The sequence below is a fragment of the Fusarium proliferatum genome (genome assembly GCF_900067095.1).
Source record: "Fusarium proliferatum ET1 genome assembly, contig: FPRO_scaffold010, whole genome shotgun sequence".
Classification (NCBI taxonomy): domain Eukaryota; kingdom Fungi; phylum Ascomycota; class Sordariomycetes; order Hypocreales; family Nectriaceae; genus Fusarium; species Fusarium proliferatum.
This window is the reverse complement of record NW_022194799.1, coordinates 1,187,776-1,201,579: the sequence shown is the minus strand read 5'-3', so window position 1 is coordinate 1,201,579 and position 13,804 is coordinate 1,187,776. Positions and strand designations below refer to the sequence as shown.

At 50.1% G+C, this 13,804-nt stretch overlaps 2 protein-coding genes across 2 annotated transcripts; one reads left to right on the top strand and one right to left on the bottom strand.

The window, feature by feature from the left end:
- Positions 1-728: 728 nt before the first annotated feature.
- On the bottom strand, positions 729-3,466 carry FPRO_11847 (uncharacterized protein; the record flags this gene model as incomplete). Its single annotated transcript, XM_031221367.1, has 4 exons — positions 729-2,416; positions 2,499-3,192; positions 3,240-3,344; positions 3,434-3,466. The coding sequence occupies 4 exons, from the start codon at positions 3,464-3,466 to the stop codon at positions 729-731; spliced, it is 2,520 nt and encodes an 839-aa protein (XP_031086933.1).
- Positions 3,467-3,937: 471 nt separating this feature from the next.
- FPRO_11846 (uncharacterized protein) lies at positions 3,938-4,827 on the top strand (the record flags this gene model as incomplete). The annotated part of the gene is made up of 3 exons (XM_031221366.1): positions 3,938-4,210; positions 4,265-4,579; positions 4,651-4,827. The coding sequence occupies 3 exons, from the start codon at positions 3,938-3,940 to the stop codon at positions 4,825-4,827; spliced, it is 765 nt and encodes a 254-aa protein (XP_031086932.1).
- Between the last annotated feature and the right edge of the window lie 8,977 nt (positions 4,828-13,804).

The following is a 13,804-nucleotide window of genomic DNA, read 5'->3' as shown; positions in this document are numbered from 1 at the left end:
AAACGAGGATGGGGAAGAATTAAGAAGGAATGATCAATGCGTTACCGTTTCATGGCTATGAGCGGACACGGTAATAGATACAGGTACGACGAGGGGCACTTGGGTATGTGCGGCATGGACGCGGGTCAGCTTTTCCTTGTTTGTCATTGTTATTTTGGCTCCCTTGTGCCATCTCGTCAATAAGCTTCGAGGATTCCTTGTCAACAGCAGAGGAAGAGGGAGGAGGATGTATTTTTGTTGAAATATGGACACTGTGGCAGCGCCTTTACGGTGTCGTTAAAGAGTAGGACTTGCCTCTGAATCGTCTTTGGATTCTATCATATGCTCTTTGGTCTCTTTCAATCTTGCATTTCTCATTACGTTTTTATTTTTCGCGCTTTTGATTCACCAACGCTCTTCGCCGATTCATCAGCGTGCCTTAACTAGTCGCACTCATCATGGAAAGGTGTTTTCCGGTCTGCTCATACTTGTATAATTGCAGATTGCTTTGGGTAGCTTGCATACCCAAGTTTCAGATGTACAATACTGTCTTCAACAAACTTATGTTTCGGGGTGAGGCTTCCCTGTCATGCATGCCATTGAGGCGAACAAATAGTACATAACTCCTGTGAACTCCATGCCGCTAGCAATCGGGAAATTTAAATGCAGTCTTGGTCTTCACTAGACCAACAGAGATGGGTGCAAAGAATGATACGTGCATAGAATGCCTATTGGTACCCAAGGCACAACTAGTCCTTAACATTTTCCTCATCCTCGGCATCCTCGACAGTTACGGCTCTCGCCTTGCCCTTCTCCTTTGAGTCGATTTCAGACGCCTCGTCTTCATCACTATGGGATGGTGGAGTACCTTGTGGGGTATGTTCAGCTGTTAGACTCGTCTGAGGCGTAGCCTCAACAGGGCCAGTTTGGTTTGAGCTTCCTTCGGCCTCAGGCTCATTCTGCGTTACAGAGTTGGCATGGTCCAGGCGAGATCCGTTGCCAAACAGTTGGGCCGAACCCCCCCAATTGGGCATGCGAGGGCTAGGCGCAACGACCTGGGGTGGTTCAACCGCGCGAGTGAACTGTGGTGTAAGTTGAGGGGGCCGCTGTTCAGTTGGAGTCGAAGAGGGGTTCTCAGCCGGTTGAGCTTCCTGGTTACGACTACCGATTGGCGAGGGTTGTCTTACAGTAGACGTTGTCTGAGGTACATTAATATTATCTGCAACAGTTGCCTGAGGGCCAACCTGCGGCGAAGGTTGCGTCGAGGCTTGGCCGCCATCAAGACGCTGTAGAGGAAGCAGAGACCAGCCAGGAGGGATGACGACGCCTTCTGGGAGCTCAGCACTGCCAGCGGGGATAGGTACGGCGTTAAGGGGAGCACCATGGCGAGCCATAAGGGGGCTAGGCTGTCGCGGAGGTATGCCTGGGAATTGGGGGAAACCTGCAGGCATGGACATATGGGGCGTCATAGAGAATTGCTGGGGAATTAGAGGTTGGGGAAGAGGTACCGCAGTAGGAGGTACGGCCTGTGTCTGTACATTTGGGTGTTGTTCTGAATGTTGCTGTCTCTGTCTGAGACGGTATAACTCTGCCTGGAGAAGATGGATGGTTTGTAATTCTTGATGCGCAAGCTGCAACGACTGCATCTCACGCTGGATCAGCTGGTCTGCTTGACTGATCAAGGTTCCAACATTCTGCAGGTTATCTCCAGTATTTAGGGGAGTCGCAGGAGCAGTCTGGCCAGCAACTACAGGGGTGCCAGCGCCCGGTGTTGGGGGTGCCAGCCCCTGGGGGTTGGGAGCAGCTGGTGGCACGCCAAATTGTTGCGCAAGTTCTCTGACTTGTTGTCCGTTGGCGCCAAATCCCACTCGAAGAGGGCCAATGTTGAAGATACGAGGACCAGCGGGCCGTTGTTCAGGTTGTGCTCCTCCGTTCTGCTGCCCCTGAACAGGAGCATCTCCGGGGTTTGCTGCTGGTTGGTTCGCCGGACGCCTGCCTCCAAGCTCAATTCGAAGACCAGCAGCCCGGTTCTGACCTGCACGAGGAGCTGTCTCACCAAGGGTAACAGGGCTTCGACAAGTAGGGCAAACCTGCTGTCGCTCGAGCCAGCTCTTGAGGCAGCCGAGATGCAAGATGTGTCCGCAAGGTAACTTCTTGGGTCGAATTCTATCCATCGCACCTGGGTTGCTCTCTGGATCCCACGGTCGCATCTCCTCACGGCAGATAATACAGGTGTCCTCTCGTTCGAGCTCTTCCTGGGTTGCATCGGGATAACGATTCATCTCTTGAATGGCTTTTCGATATCGCAATAAGGCACCCAGACGCTTGATGAAATCCCGGGCTGTCATAAAGAGATCCCTCATAATATGAATGGGCAGTCCATAGAAAGCCAGAAGCATGAAGAAGAACACAATGTAGATACCAAGTTTGACCAAGTCTGTCAATGTCAGTAGTGCCCCTCCAAGCCTTTTTTTCCTTCTTTTTTTTTTTTTTTTTTTTTTTTTTGTCTTTCAACATACCTGTGATAAGGTCCAGCCAGAGCACAAACTCTCCCTTTGCAGACCAACCTGGTACTTCAATATCCATTTCATCGATATCGTCCTCGTTGGGCAGTGGCTCATCCGAAACTTCCTCGCCAGCGGCAGCCGCTATTTCACGTCGTCGGATGATGGCCTCACGTTCTTGCCTGACCTCTTGTCTCCTTTCAGCCAGTCGCTTACGTTTCTGCGCTTCCTGGATATTTTGCTCCGTCAGCGACAGCGCATACCGGGCTGCAGTCCGCCATGAACTGGTAGCCAAGACTGCAAACTCGAAAAGAAACATGACCATCATGTTGGGTCGTGCTTGTTGAATAACAGTATTGATCGTGTATCGGAGGATGTAGATGTCGTAGATGAAGCTTAGCGTGAGCGACACACTGAGTCGCAAATGGAACAAGCGAGGGTTCGCAGGCGGTTGCTGCTCGAGGACCTCAACTCTCCCATCACCAATCCATCCCCACACCTTGCCTGTCACCAGAGCTGCAAACATAACCAGAAACCAGGCTCCTATCTCTTCGCGGAATATGGTCATTGCTAGACATGTCTCTGTGATCGCAAACCAAGCACGTTCGGTTAGTTGCTCGACTTCGACGGCGCGGAGAGGGCCAAAGAACATCCGCGTAAGACCGTAGACGAAGCTGCTATAGACAAGGAAGGAAAAGTTGACCAAGACCTGGACATTGTGAGTTCAGGGTGCATGGATCGCGCGGGATAACGTACCAGCAAACAAAAGTTGCTCTGAGCGAGATATACCATTGCCGAGTAAAAGTTGGCCCTCTGATAGAAGGCCGAGAGGACAACACAACCCGCGAGGGCCGTCGAGGCCTGTGAAGCAAAAAGTCAGCATTGGTCCAGAGTGATCAGCTATAGCTCCATATAGCTTCCCCAAGCTCTCCCACCACAGCAATACTTACCCCAGCATACCAGCCAAGTCGCATCTTGGGCATGGGAGTTGAACAATGGGTAGTAAATTGGGTACTTGTTAAAATGTAAAAAAGTAACCAATCACTCCTCTATCCCCATGATTGAGTTGGATTCGGAGGTGTAACTTTTGGTGAATGTGCTGTAATTACTTCACTGTATCAAAGAACAGCCGACGACTTGATGCCACGTTAAGCAGAGCGACACACGACCGATGACGCAGGGGCCGAGCCGTTGCACGTGATTCTGCTCTGACGTGAGAACCTAGGTAAGGTTTACCGCACGTCACGTACGAAGGTAAAGCCGATATTTTACCGTGTATTGGGTATTTATAATACCAGGGGCACTAATGGCTGATCAAAAGTTACTACCCTAAAGCTAGACGAGTTATCAGCTAGCGAGACTGATGTCGTATAAAATCGCGATCTTGAGTCAATGCAGAGATGTAAATGAGCTTGTCGTTATTTTAGGCCCATTCCTAGATACCGCATACCATCATGACAGCAATGAAGCCCATCCTTACCCCAACACTGCTTGCCGCTATTCGAAAACAACCAAATCTTCCACGTAATACATGGTACTTTGTCACCGCTACCACTCTATCGGCCCTCAATAGACCGGACGAGCTACCAGAGGTTTTCAAGAATGCCATAGAGGAAGGCTCAGAAACTACTGGGAATGATATTCCGAGCCGGGACGATCAGTTGCGCATCTCTAGACGTCTCAGAGAAGCCCTCTTGAAAGCTTCTGCCGTGGGAGGCATGCCCAAGGTTCGCAGGCCACGAGTAGGATGAACTCACCTCGATGCTGACATTTTCGGATAGTCGATTAATGCTCTGATGTCTCTCAAGTCCGCAACCCCTGAATACCTACTAGACGAACCAGGGATGGGCACATCTCTCAGACACAAGGACATACACGATACTGCGCTAGCACAAGTGCTCGCGCGAGGACAAGCCTTCTTCGATGCCATATATGGTAAGATTTCCAGACGTATAATGGGACAACTAGACCAGTCAGGTGCGCCAGACTTGGGCTTGCTGGCGAGGTTGACATATGGGTATGTACTCAGCAACACTGATGTGCTTACACCAGCCGAAACCTCTTTCGTACTCATTGCTAGTCTCATTCCCCAGGATGTAAGTGTGTTTTCTGAGCAGCCACTGGGCTGCACTAAAACCATGTGTAATGCTGAAGCCAAGCTTTAAAGGTGAACCCTCAATTGAAGGGGCATTTGCGGGGTGCACTCAATGGAGGTGCCAGTGTAGATGAGGTGAGAGCCGTGAGAGATATAGTTATTAAGATTTGTGAAGCCTCAGGAATGAAGAAGCTTGAAGAGAATGCCATTGGGGGATGGGGTTGGAGAAGTGAAGTTGCGAGTGTATAGAAGATACTTTGATCTCGAGCCTTTGTGCCTACCCTAAACTATAAGCTGCATGATCAGGTTCTTAATAGGAGATCACAACTTGGCACATACTAAGTAGGACCACTCTGAACCTCGAAGGCATGTTAGAAATGTAGTCATGTACTATTGCAGGGGATGGTGGTGCTCTACTTGTGAATGTTATCAACATGTCCTAAACACATGTCGCCGATTTGTGAACATCATGATAATCACCAACACTACGAATAGATAGGAGATCTCATTGTGATCAGAGCCTCATTCTCTATTGTCCGAAGAGGCTGTTTACACGATTCGAAAAACTCCGCGACCTATTGTTTCATGTCCAAACGGCGCCTAGTCTGCCCAGCGGCCGGCTCCTGTTTCTATTTGGCGAGTTCAAGATGGAAAACGGAAGCCATTCCGCGTTTAGGCGAGGCCGCGCCCGGAGCCAGCATAGCCAAGTCCCAAATCCACTGTCACGCGCCAGAGCAAGGGTCCCAGCCCGCCCCTAAAGATTGGCTCAAGGCACCTAAGGCAGGTTGGGAGCCAGGGCGTAGGGGTCGACAGAGCCCCGGGCCCCCTAAGAACAAGGCCTGGGCGTCTGTGTCCCGTAGGCCGGAGGGGTCGGGCAGTGGAAAGTCCAAAGTCAATCTATGCCGGTCTCAACTGTAATCGAGGCCACCCAAGACCTAATTCGGGTACGCCACGGTTTACTGATCTGCTACTGCTTGGCTCTGGTTCGTCAGAGCTTGACAAACACACTAAAACCAAAGGTCCAAAGGAGCTTCCCGTGGCCAAAAGGTAGATCATCAACGCCCAGAAAGAGCTTGTACCCCAGAGTAAATACTGTAAGTACACTTGAGACGCTATGATCGCCGTCGAGTCTGGACTTGCACTATCAACTGCGTCTAGTGAATAGATAGGTAGTTGTTGCTCGCCACGTCACAGTGATTCGAATGGCTCAGATAAGGTGATCTAAGTTAAATCAGACTTCAACAAACCCCGCGTATGACCCTAGTTGGATGCTCGTTCTCCGAACCCATTTCTCGAGGTCATGCTGACTTGGTAGCACTCACGATGGATACTCGTCTCATGATACAAGCGAGAGTCTGTTAGCCAAACTCTCCGTGAACCGCGCATTGTATGTATGGACTATTGTGGAAACGAGCACGAGGCTCCATAACCAATGTCGATCTGGTGGTGCGGAAATCTCCTGATGGGTTTAGTGATCAGAGTGGTATTTTACTCTCTGGCAGGGCAAAATAGACGGAACTGACCCGTTCCCCATCTTCGCGATACAACATCCCGAAGGAGCCTCACCCATGTCTATCAGATCAGAACAAGGCTCCCCTTGCGTCATGCCGAGTATGGATAAGTGGTAGGCAGACTCAGTCAGTCAGTCAGTCACTGATGTCTGGGCAAGAGAGCCTAGCCGTGGGGTTCTCAATGACCGTATCGGTATCGGGACTCGGTAGATAGTTGACAATGGCAATGACAACTATCAACCGCTCATCAGTGCAGTGTAACTGCAGCTGCTCTTGATATGGGATCGCTCTGGATGCAGCATCCACACCCTCCCTCCTTTGAGAAAGACCTCGACCGACATTGGGGTAGCACAAGGCGAATTTGGTGATCTGGCAAGCCAAAAAGGCAACCGAAACACCCACGAGTCCGGGAACGAGGCGTACGATTCGACCGGGGAGAACATGAGTGGTACCATTCACCTAGTTGCCTTAGGGTTGCAGGAAAGGCTAGGATAGACTTGAGCGTAGTACAGATTACAGACAGACAATGCAGTTCAGATACAGAATTAGAATGTCGACCTGCAGTAATAATCTCGGATGCATGACAGTCCGAAGTAGTCACACGCATCCATATGTACATATTAGTCTGTCTTGTTGTCTTGGTTTTCTGGCCTGTCCAACCATGACAAGCTCCAGGATCAGAGTAACATCATGATGAATTGCATCGGACTAGGTATGCAGGAAGCAGATGTATGTATTTTATTGCCATCTGAACACTCCCGAAAAGCGTCGGCGTCGGGATTCCTCAACGACAGGGCCAGGTTCAAGGGCAAGACGGGACAGGGCAAAGCAGGGGTTATTAACGAGCCTCTCTCTCTTGTTCTTGTTTCCCTCTCCCCTCTTATATCCCCCCTCCCTGCCAGTTTCAATCACGACTCCCACACGTGGCCCAAGATCCTCGAGGGGCGAGGGCATACCATACTTAGGGCATCTCAAGCCTTTTCCTGGCGTATCGTGTCTAGTCCAGTCCATGTACATACAATATTGACAGGGGGGCGGCTCACAAGCGGCAGGGCGCGCATCAATCCATTGTGTCGGGTCACTCACTTTTGCATTTTATCGATGTGACGATGTGAAACCACGGGAATATTGACTTTCATCGATCCGCACGCCTCTTGGACTTTGCGACGTGCGAATCTAGTCAATGCTTAGAGGCCGCAGGGAACTTCCCAGCACCTGGACTGTCGTCTTCCCGCGCTACACTCGCCTTCTCGGACGGGAATCTGCTCTCGCCAAAATAGTCTGCACGTCACATTGAGATTGGGTTCTCAACATCGCAGCCAATGCCCCGCGCACTGGGATCCAGCACCTTAACAGGTCTCTGCTATACCCCAGGATCAAGCTGTATGTCTCGTGGCGCCTATAAGATGTGCGTCTTATTAATTGTGCTTTGACGACAACTGAAGTTGAATCATTAACATGAACCTAACACCGCCGATTTCAACATGATACGTTGTGCAACAGCAAAATGATGGGGAGTTCGTGGCCTCGTACAGTAGCTTCGTATTTCTTCCAGTAACCAAATAGCCGGGTCATTGATTCACAAGTGGCCCATCATGAGCACTTTTAGCTTCAATAACTCAGTCCGACAGTCTGGATGTGGCTGAATGGCGTCCAGGCCGCTGGCACCAAGTGCCGTCCCTACCCAAAGTCTAGACTGCGAACAATGATAAAAGGTAGAGTGACATCGATGCTCACCTGCATCAATCAAGCCAATCTTAATATTCCGAGGTTATGACCGCCATCCCAGAGAAGCAGTGTCTTTAACGAATCTGCACCGCGATATGCCCTCAATATCCAGCGACAACGGCGGCTCAACGTCAGTAGGTACATACCTAAGTACCTTGATCCTTGTAAAAAAGGAAGAAGAAAAAAAACTGCCGTTATTTCTTTCATTTTTCTTCTTGTTCTAGGCCGCCGTGATCGCGTTATTTACCGGTCGTTAGTATCGACCTAGTTTGGGTGTTAGACTGGTGGCGTTCGCGTAAGGCTACCACAGTTGGAAGTTTAGGACCAAACTGCCTCCGCGTCCTCGCTTTTTGCAAGGCTGCTCCTTGGAGAGATTAATGCCTAGACCACTGCTAGTTTACCGTTTACCGGCGAAGGAGAACAGGTTCAAGCGCTTCAACCTCTACCAGTATCTCTGAGTGTTTCACGCAACGGACACTAGGCCTCCACACGGGCCATGCAGGACGGTGGAGTTTGTTTGTGTTGTCAGTATCTTGAGGACGCCTTTCTGCGCTGGAAAATGATTCGCTCGTCCAGTGACGGGCAGTCGAGCTCGGTGGGGGTATCCCATTGCCTATACAAACCCCAGGAGACGATTCTGTTGGGAGATGAGATGCAGGATGAGATTGGAGCGCCAGGAGAAAATGACGGCCAACCAGTTTCGATAGCAACTAAACGCGGAAGCATTACGGTGTACCTGTTGGTGATACTGAAGATCGTCCATCGGATACTGAAGGTCTAGGATGTCTGTCCGACAGTGAAGTGGATATGTGATACCGTGGAGCGAGGCCCATTAGAAGCCAGGACGATCCAGTATAAGACGGTGGCTGTAGGTGATCGACAAAGCCTATCCTTGATTTCTGGCGTTCAGTCTGTGAGACAATAGATGGCGTAACGGCAGCCTTGTATCCGTAGACCCAAAAGCTATGGCTATCTCGTTCAGTTTGACAGCTCTCGGACTGTTGGATGTCCCCGACGACAAGCATTGATCAGCGTCAATGCCTCGGTAGGACCCAATCGCCCAGACATTTCTTTGTACATACAACATTATTGTTCCTTGCGGATGGTCGGTACGAGTCCTAATACAGTACTTCGTAAATATGGGTATACTGAGGGACAAGGTCCCTGAGCAAGGTAACTGAGAGATATGAATCAGAAGACAGGAGCCAGGATTGAAGCGACGCCAAGACTCAGTCAAGCAACGCGAGCAATACGACATATCGATGATGTTATTAAATTACCAGAAATGGCGGGGGAAGGGTGCTGTGCATTGTTCGTACGTGGGTTGGAGAATGATGATCTGAATTTGAACTGGGTCACTCGTGTAAGCACATGTCGATTCACCACACATTCTGTAGCGGGATAGGTGGGCTTCCAGGTAAAAACTCCGAGCTACCAAAGAAAGCAACAGCCAAAGATCTTGGAGATTAGGTAGCATCAATGTTCCGAAGGATGGTGAACTTGAGAGAGTCTTTGGTGGTGGTGTCTATCTCGCTTGTCCAGTGGGGGCCGTTCTCTGACTGCGCTAGGCCCAGGCCAGGGTCATGTTTGTTCATGATGCAAGAAATCAGGTGCAGAGACTTGGCCCTCAATTCCGAATGGAGGACCCCAAAAGAGGACACGGCGGAGCGTATGTAGGCCACGGAAATGGCGGCGGCGGGAGAGTCAGACTTGGCGGTTTATTCGCATCGCGCATCGGTGAAGCCGAGAGAGCTTGGCAACTCTATCGTTCTTACAAGGATTTTGACAACCAATCAGAGACTCCCAAAGAGACAGGGCCAACCGTCAGAAACTCAAGAGCTCAGAGACAACTTGCTTGGGGCGGCCGACCGCTGGAATGTGCCCATGTGGACACCAACACAGTTTGAGCCAAACAGCGACAACGCGGGTGCCGAGGTCTTCAATCCGTGAGTAGGTATGCATGTAGGCATCTCCATTCATGATGGTTTATCATTATGTTTTGCTTTTTCTTCTTGACTCTCTAGGCGCTGCTTTGCATCCAATTTCATTCGAGTAGCACTTCCACTCGCTTCATCTGACACAGCATCTTTGTTTTAGGAAGAACACCCGTTTCTGCTTCAGCTGAGGAATGCAGATTGACTGTGTCGAGTAGACCGTCCGAGGGGCACGGCATGTCAGAAAACTATCGTGTATCCAATAGTTAGTTGTAGAGCCTAGTCAACGACGACACATGATTGATGAAAAGACAACTCTCAAACCTTCGCCAATATCGAAGAGGGTGGTAACAAGCGGCATCGCCATTGTAGCGGTGATGACGGTGATGCTACAGTGAATGTCCAATATTCATGGTTTCGAGAGACACAGCACAGACAGAACCATTCAGAAATCATTTGCAGATGCATTCGCGCTCGTTACCAATCTGGGCACCCTGGTGGGTTAGAGAGCAGCTTGGCATCGAATCCAATGACAGGCCATGAGATGCTTGATCTGGCCGTCGGTCTGAGTTTTGAGGCTACAGGGGGGCCTTTGGCGAATCACTCACTGAAGGGTTGACCTCAACTGTAACTGAACCGCAAGGAGAGTTCCGTTCCATCTCTGACGCAGGTCACACCAGGTACGTATAGTAAGTATCGCGGACACTTCTCGTTGGGCTGCCTGTGCTCAGCCCTACGCGCCAACCTGATCCCAGAGATTGGAGGAGCTTGGCTTTTAGTGCTGCGACCTTTTATTATTATTATTAGCGTCATCAACCATCTCATCAGCCACACCCTCCTGTCGCGTTGAGCGGGGCTTCCCGTCATTGGGGAACACACCCCACTACCTAGGAGTGGATGGGTGTTGATCCTGGGCTACCATCCAATGGAGGTGGATGTCCATGAAGCCATAGCGACATTACCATGAACCGCGATGAAGGCTGTGTTTTGTAAAGCATGCCTTGCTTGATCGAAGCCATTGAGAACTAAATTCTGCCTCTGCTGAAACATTTCTGATTAGCAATGTTTTGTCCATGTCTCAATTCGTACCTACGTACTCCGTATCTATGCAGTACAACAAGACGAGCTCGGGGCAGTGGCTGGTGTCCTCGCTATTCGGTCGGTAGACGTTGTGACGAACCAAGCCCGAAATCTCTGGCTTGATCTGGTGCTCTCTCTTCAAGGGTTAACATTCTCCTTTCTCAACTGCCGGCATTCGAAATGGCGCCACTCGTACCGTTCAGAACGGAGGCTGTGGTCTCAGGCGGCCTAGAACCTCAGTGTATTAATTGAATGGCAACCTTCAATGCCACGAAACGGAAGTGATATTGCAAGGGCCAAGGGGGGATCATCAAGACCGTGAGATGTGGCTTACCTCCAAAATGTGTGGTCAACGCCAAGGCGGATCTCTGCTGTTTGATGGACGAGTGATGCCCAGGGTCTTCCCCACCTCCAACACAAGCCCTCATGCTTCAAGCAGGGGTTAGGAGATGGGAGGTTGCCCTGACTGAACGGGAATAGCCGCTGCAGGCGAAGCTTGGGATTGGCTGTGGGAATAGCGAATGTCGGCTACGTAAGCAAATGAAGACTGCGGAAAAGCCGCTCACTGCGGAATTCGCGCCTATCCATCGACGGGAGTGGTCACGGACTGTTCTGTTCAACCCTTGAAGCACATGCCTCCAGGCACGACTCAGACAGCCGAAGCCATGCGGCAAGGTCCCTAGTCAGAATCTGAGATATCTTTCTGATGCCAGACAAATTGCAATGGAGCGGCCGCCCGATGCACGGTCGTAAAACGGGTGAGAAGATGAGTTTCAGGGTCCTCATCCGCAAGCAGACAAATCAGAGCGAAACGGGTAATTTGTGGCTGGCTGAGGCTGTTGTTGCTGTAGCGTTTGATACGTCGTTCATCAAGACAAAAGAAGCCACAGCCAGCAACATCATGTAAGGGCAGAGACTCGATAGGGCTGAGTACTCAATACCCCAGTGCCACGTCGAGATGGCTGTGTGCATACGTGCGTACAACTGCACCCATTTTAATGTACAGTGCCGGGCTGTACAAGGTTCGTGCACATACATAAAGCGCGCTGTGCATAACCAATACCGTAAACGTCCAGCGGGTAGCTGGCCCTATTGGCTCGCTGTAGGTGGTGGTGAAGGCTCCCCTAGTAGGGTCTCATTCGGGAACTCCTTGCCTGCATCTGCATGCTGTTGAGGGTGAGGATGAGGATACTTGGAGTGCCAGATTGCTGGAATAGGTACACACATAAAACCATCGAGTTAACTCGGCCATGACCGATGCAGGCTGACGCTGACCCAGGGATGAATACATACATAGTCAGCCACTGAACCGGCCAGTGGGAATTGATCGATGATTAGGAGATCTCAGGCAGTCAATCTCATCGGAACTCATCAAGACAGACAAAGCAAAAAATGATACCTACAGCGCACTACCTTGGCACAGTAGGTATGTATGTACAGTACTAACTAGGTAGCGAGTGAGCAATACGTGGAGAGCACTAATAAAAAGATGCACGATGACATTGGTCAAGTTTATGGTGGAATCGGATGCGATAAGAGAGAGGACCCGCTACATCGGATCCCATGTTTCCTTTTCATGATCCACTTCTGAACCCCTGCTCATGTTTGTCGACATCTTCCCCTTCTCCGGTACGTACCTATCAGCAAGACATTCAGAAAATGCTACTGTGTGGTGGTGGTGTTGATGATGAGTCCTTTGAGTGATGCCCAATTATGTCTTTCTTTGCTTTTCTTACCATGGAGATCTAGCGGTGAATGTACTGGGCATTCTTGCTTATTTATCTGGTCAATATCACCTCTTTTATGCATCTATAGTACTAATGTAAGCGTTCCAGTATGCTGGAACAGCCCGAAGCAAGGGTTTGTGATGAGCTAGTGTCAGAGTTGTACGGAAAGGATGACAAGGTGTGCGTGTTACTCCGGAGAGTAATCAATCAAATTTCATGCCAACTACTATTTTCATTGATGCTACGTAGCAGAGATGATACAGTCAATGCATTGCGAGGTTCTGTATCTAGGCAACACCGCGAAAGAGACCTCCTGAAATCGGGATCAGAGGATCGTGGAGAAAGGATTGCCTACTTGAGAAGGTCAAGTGCCCATCCATATGCCGTACCCGGTGTCTCGTGTATCTCGTTTTCACCAGGATGCTAGGGTATGACGTTGACAAGCATTGGACCAGTCATAAGGATCTTCACCGGAACTCGATCAATGGATGTGTGCCATGCAACTGCATCCCTGTGGTAAGCAGTCTACCCAGTGATGAGAAAGTCCTCGTGCGTTGATACATGGCGGCGTAGCTGTTGTGGTTTTGCTGCCTTGAGAAGAATGCCTAGCCTAGACTCGAAAAGGTTTCACAGATGGAAGTTCGCTTTCAAATTCCACGAAGCATAACTACATATGCATTTACTAAAGTTACTTACTGCATAATATACAGCACAACCCAGAATCGTTGTTGAAATGTTTTAATCGCGTCAAAATGTCCAGTAGAGGATGCGTTGCACAGCCATCCCGCTTCTTTTTTTAAACCCCCACCATCCACAAACAGTTTGACAAGAGCTTGTCGCTTGTCAAGGGGCTGCTGGCACACAGCATCCAATAACAAGTGCATTTCCGTCGATGATGGCTTCCACTGGCAGCCCCTCTACAAACTCCGCAACGCTAAGCTAGTTGCGTCCCCTACTAAGAACCAACTTGAACTCATCACTGCCGCCGCCAACAAACGCAGGAACTCTGCACGCACAACATGCGGAACCTCTGAGGAAACAAAGCTTGAAGCGAGCGTCTTCCACCGTTTTACGTCGCCCGGACATGGCGTTCGGATGAAAGGGAGGACTCAGACCTTGAACGGTTCAAGCACCGGCGCCACGAGGGACTACATTCACGTCTGAATCAGAGTTTGGCTTGCAAGAATGTCCGCCTGGGAGACTGAGATGCCCATACTTCAGACATACGATTCCTGCTAATTATCGG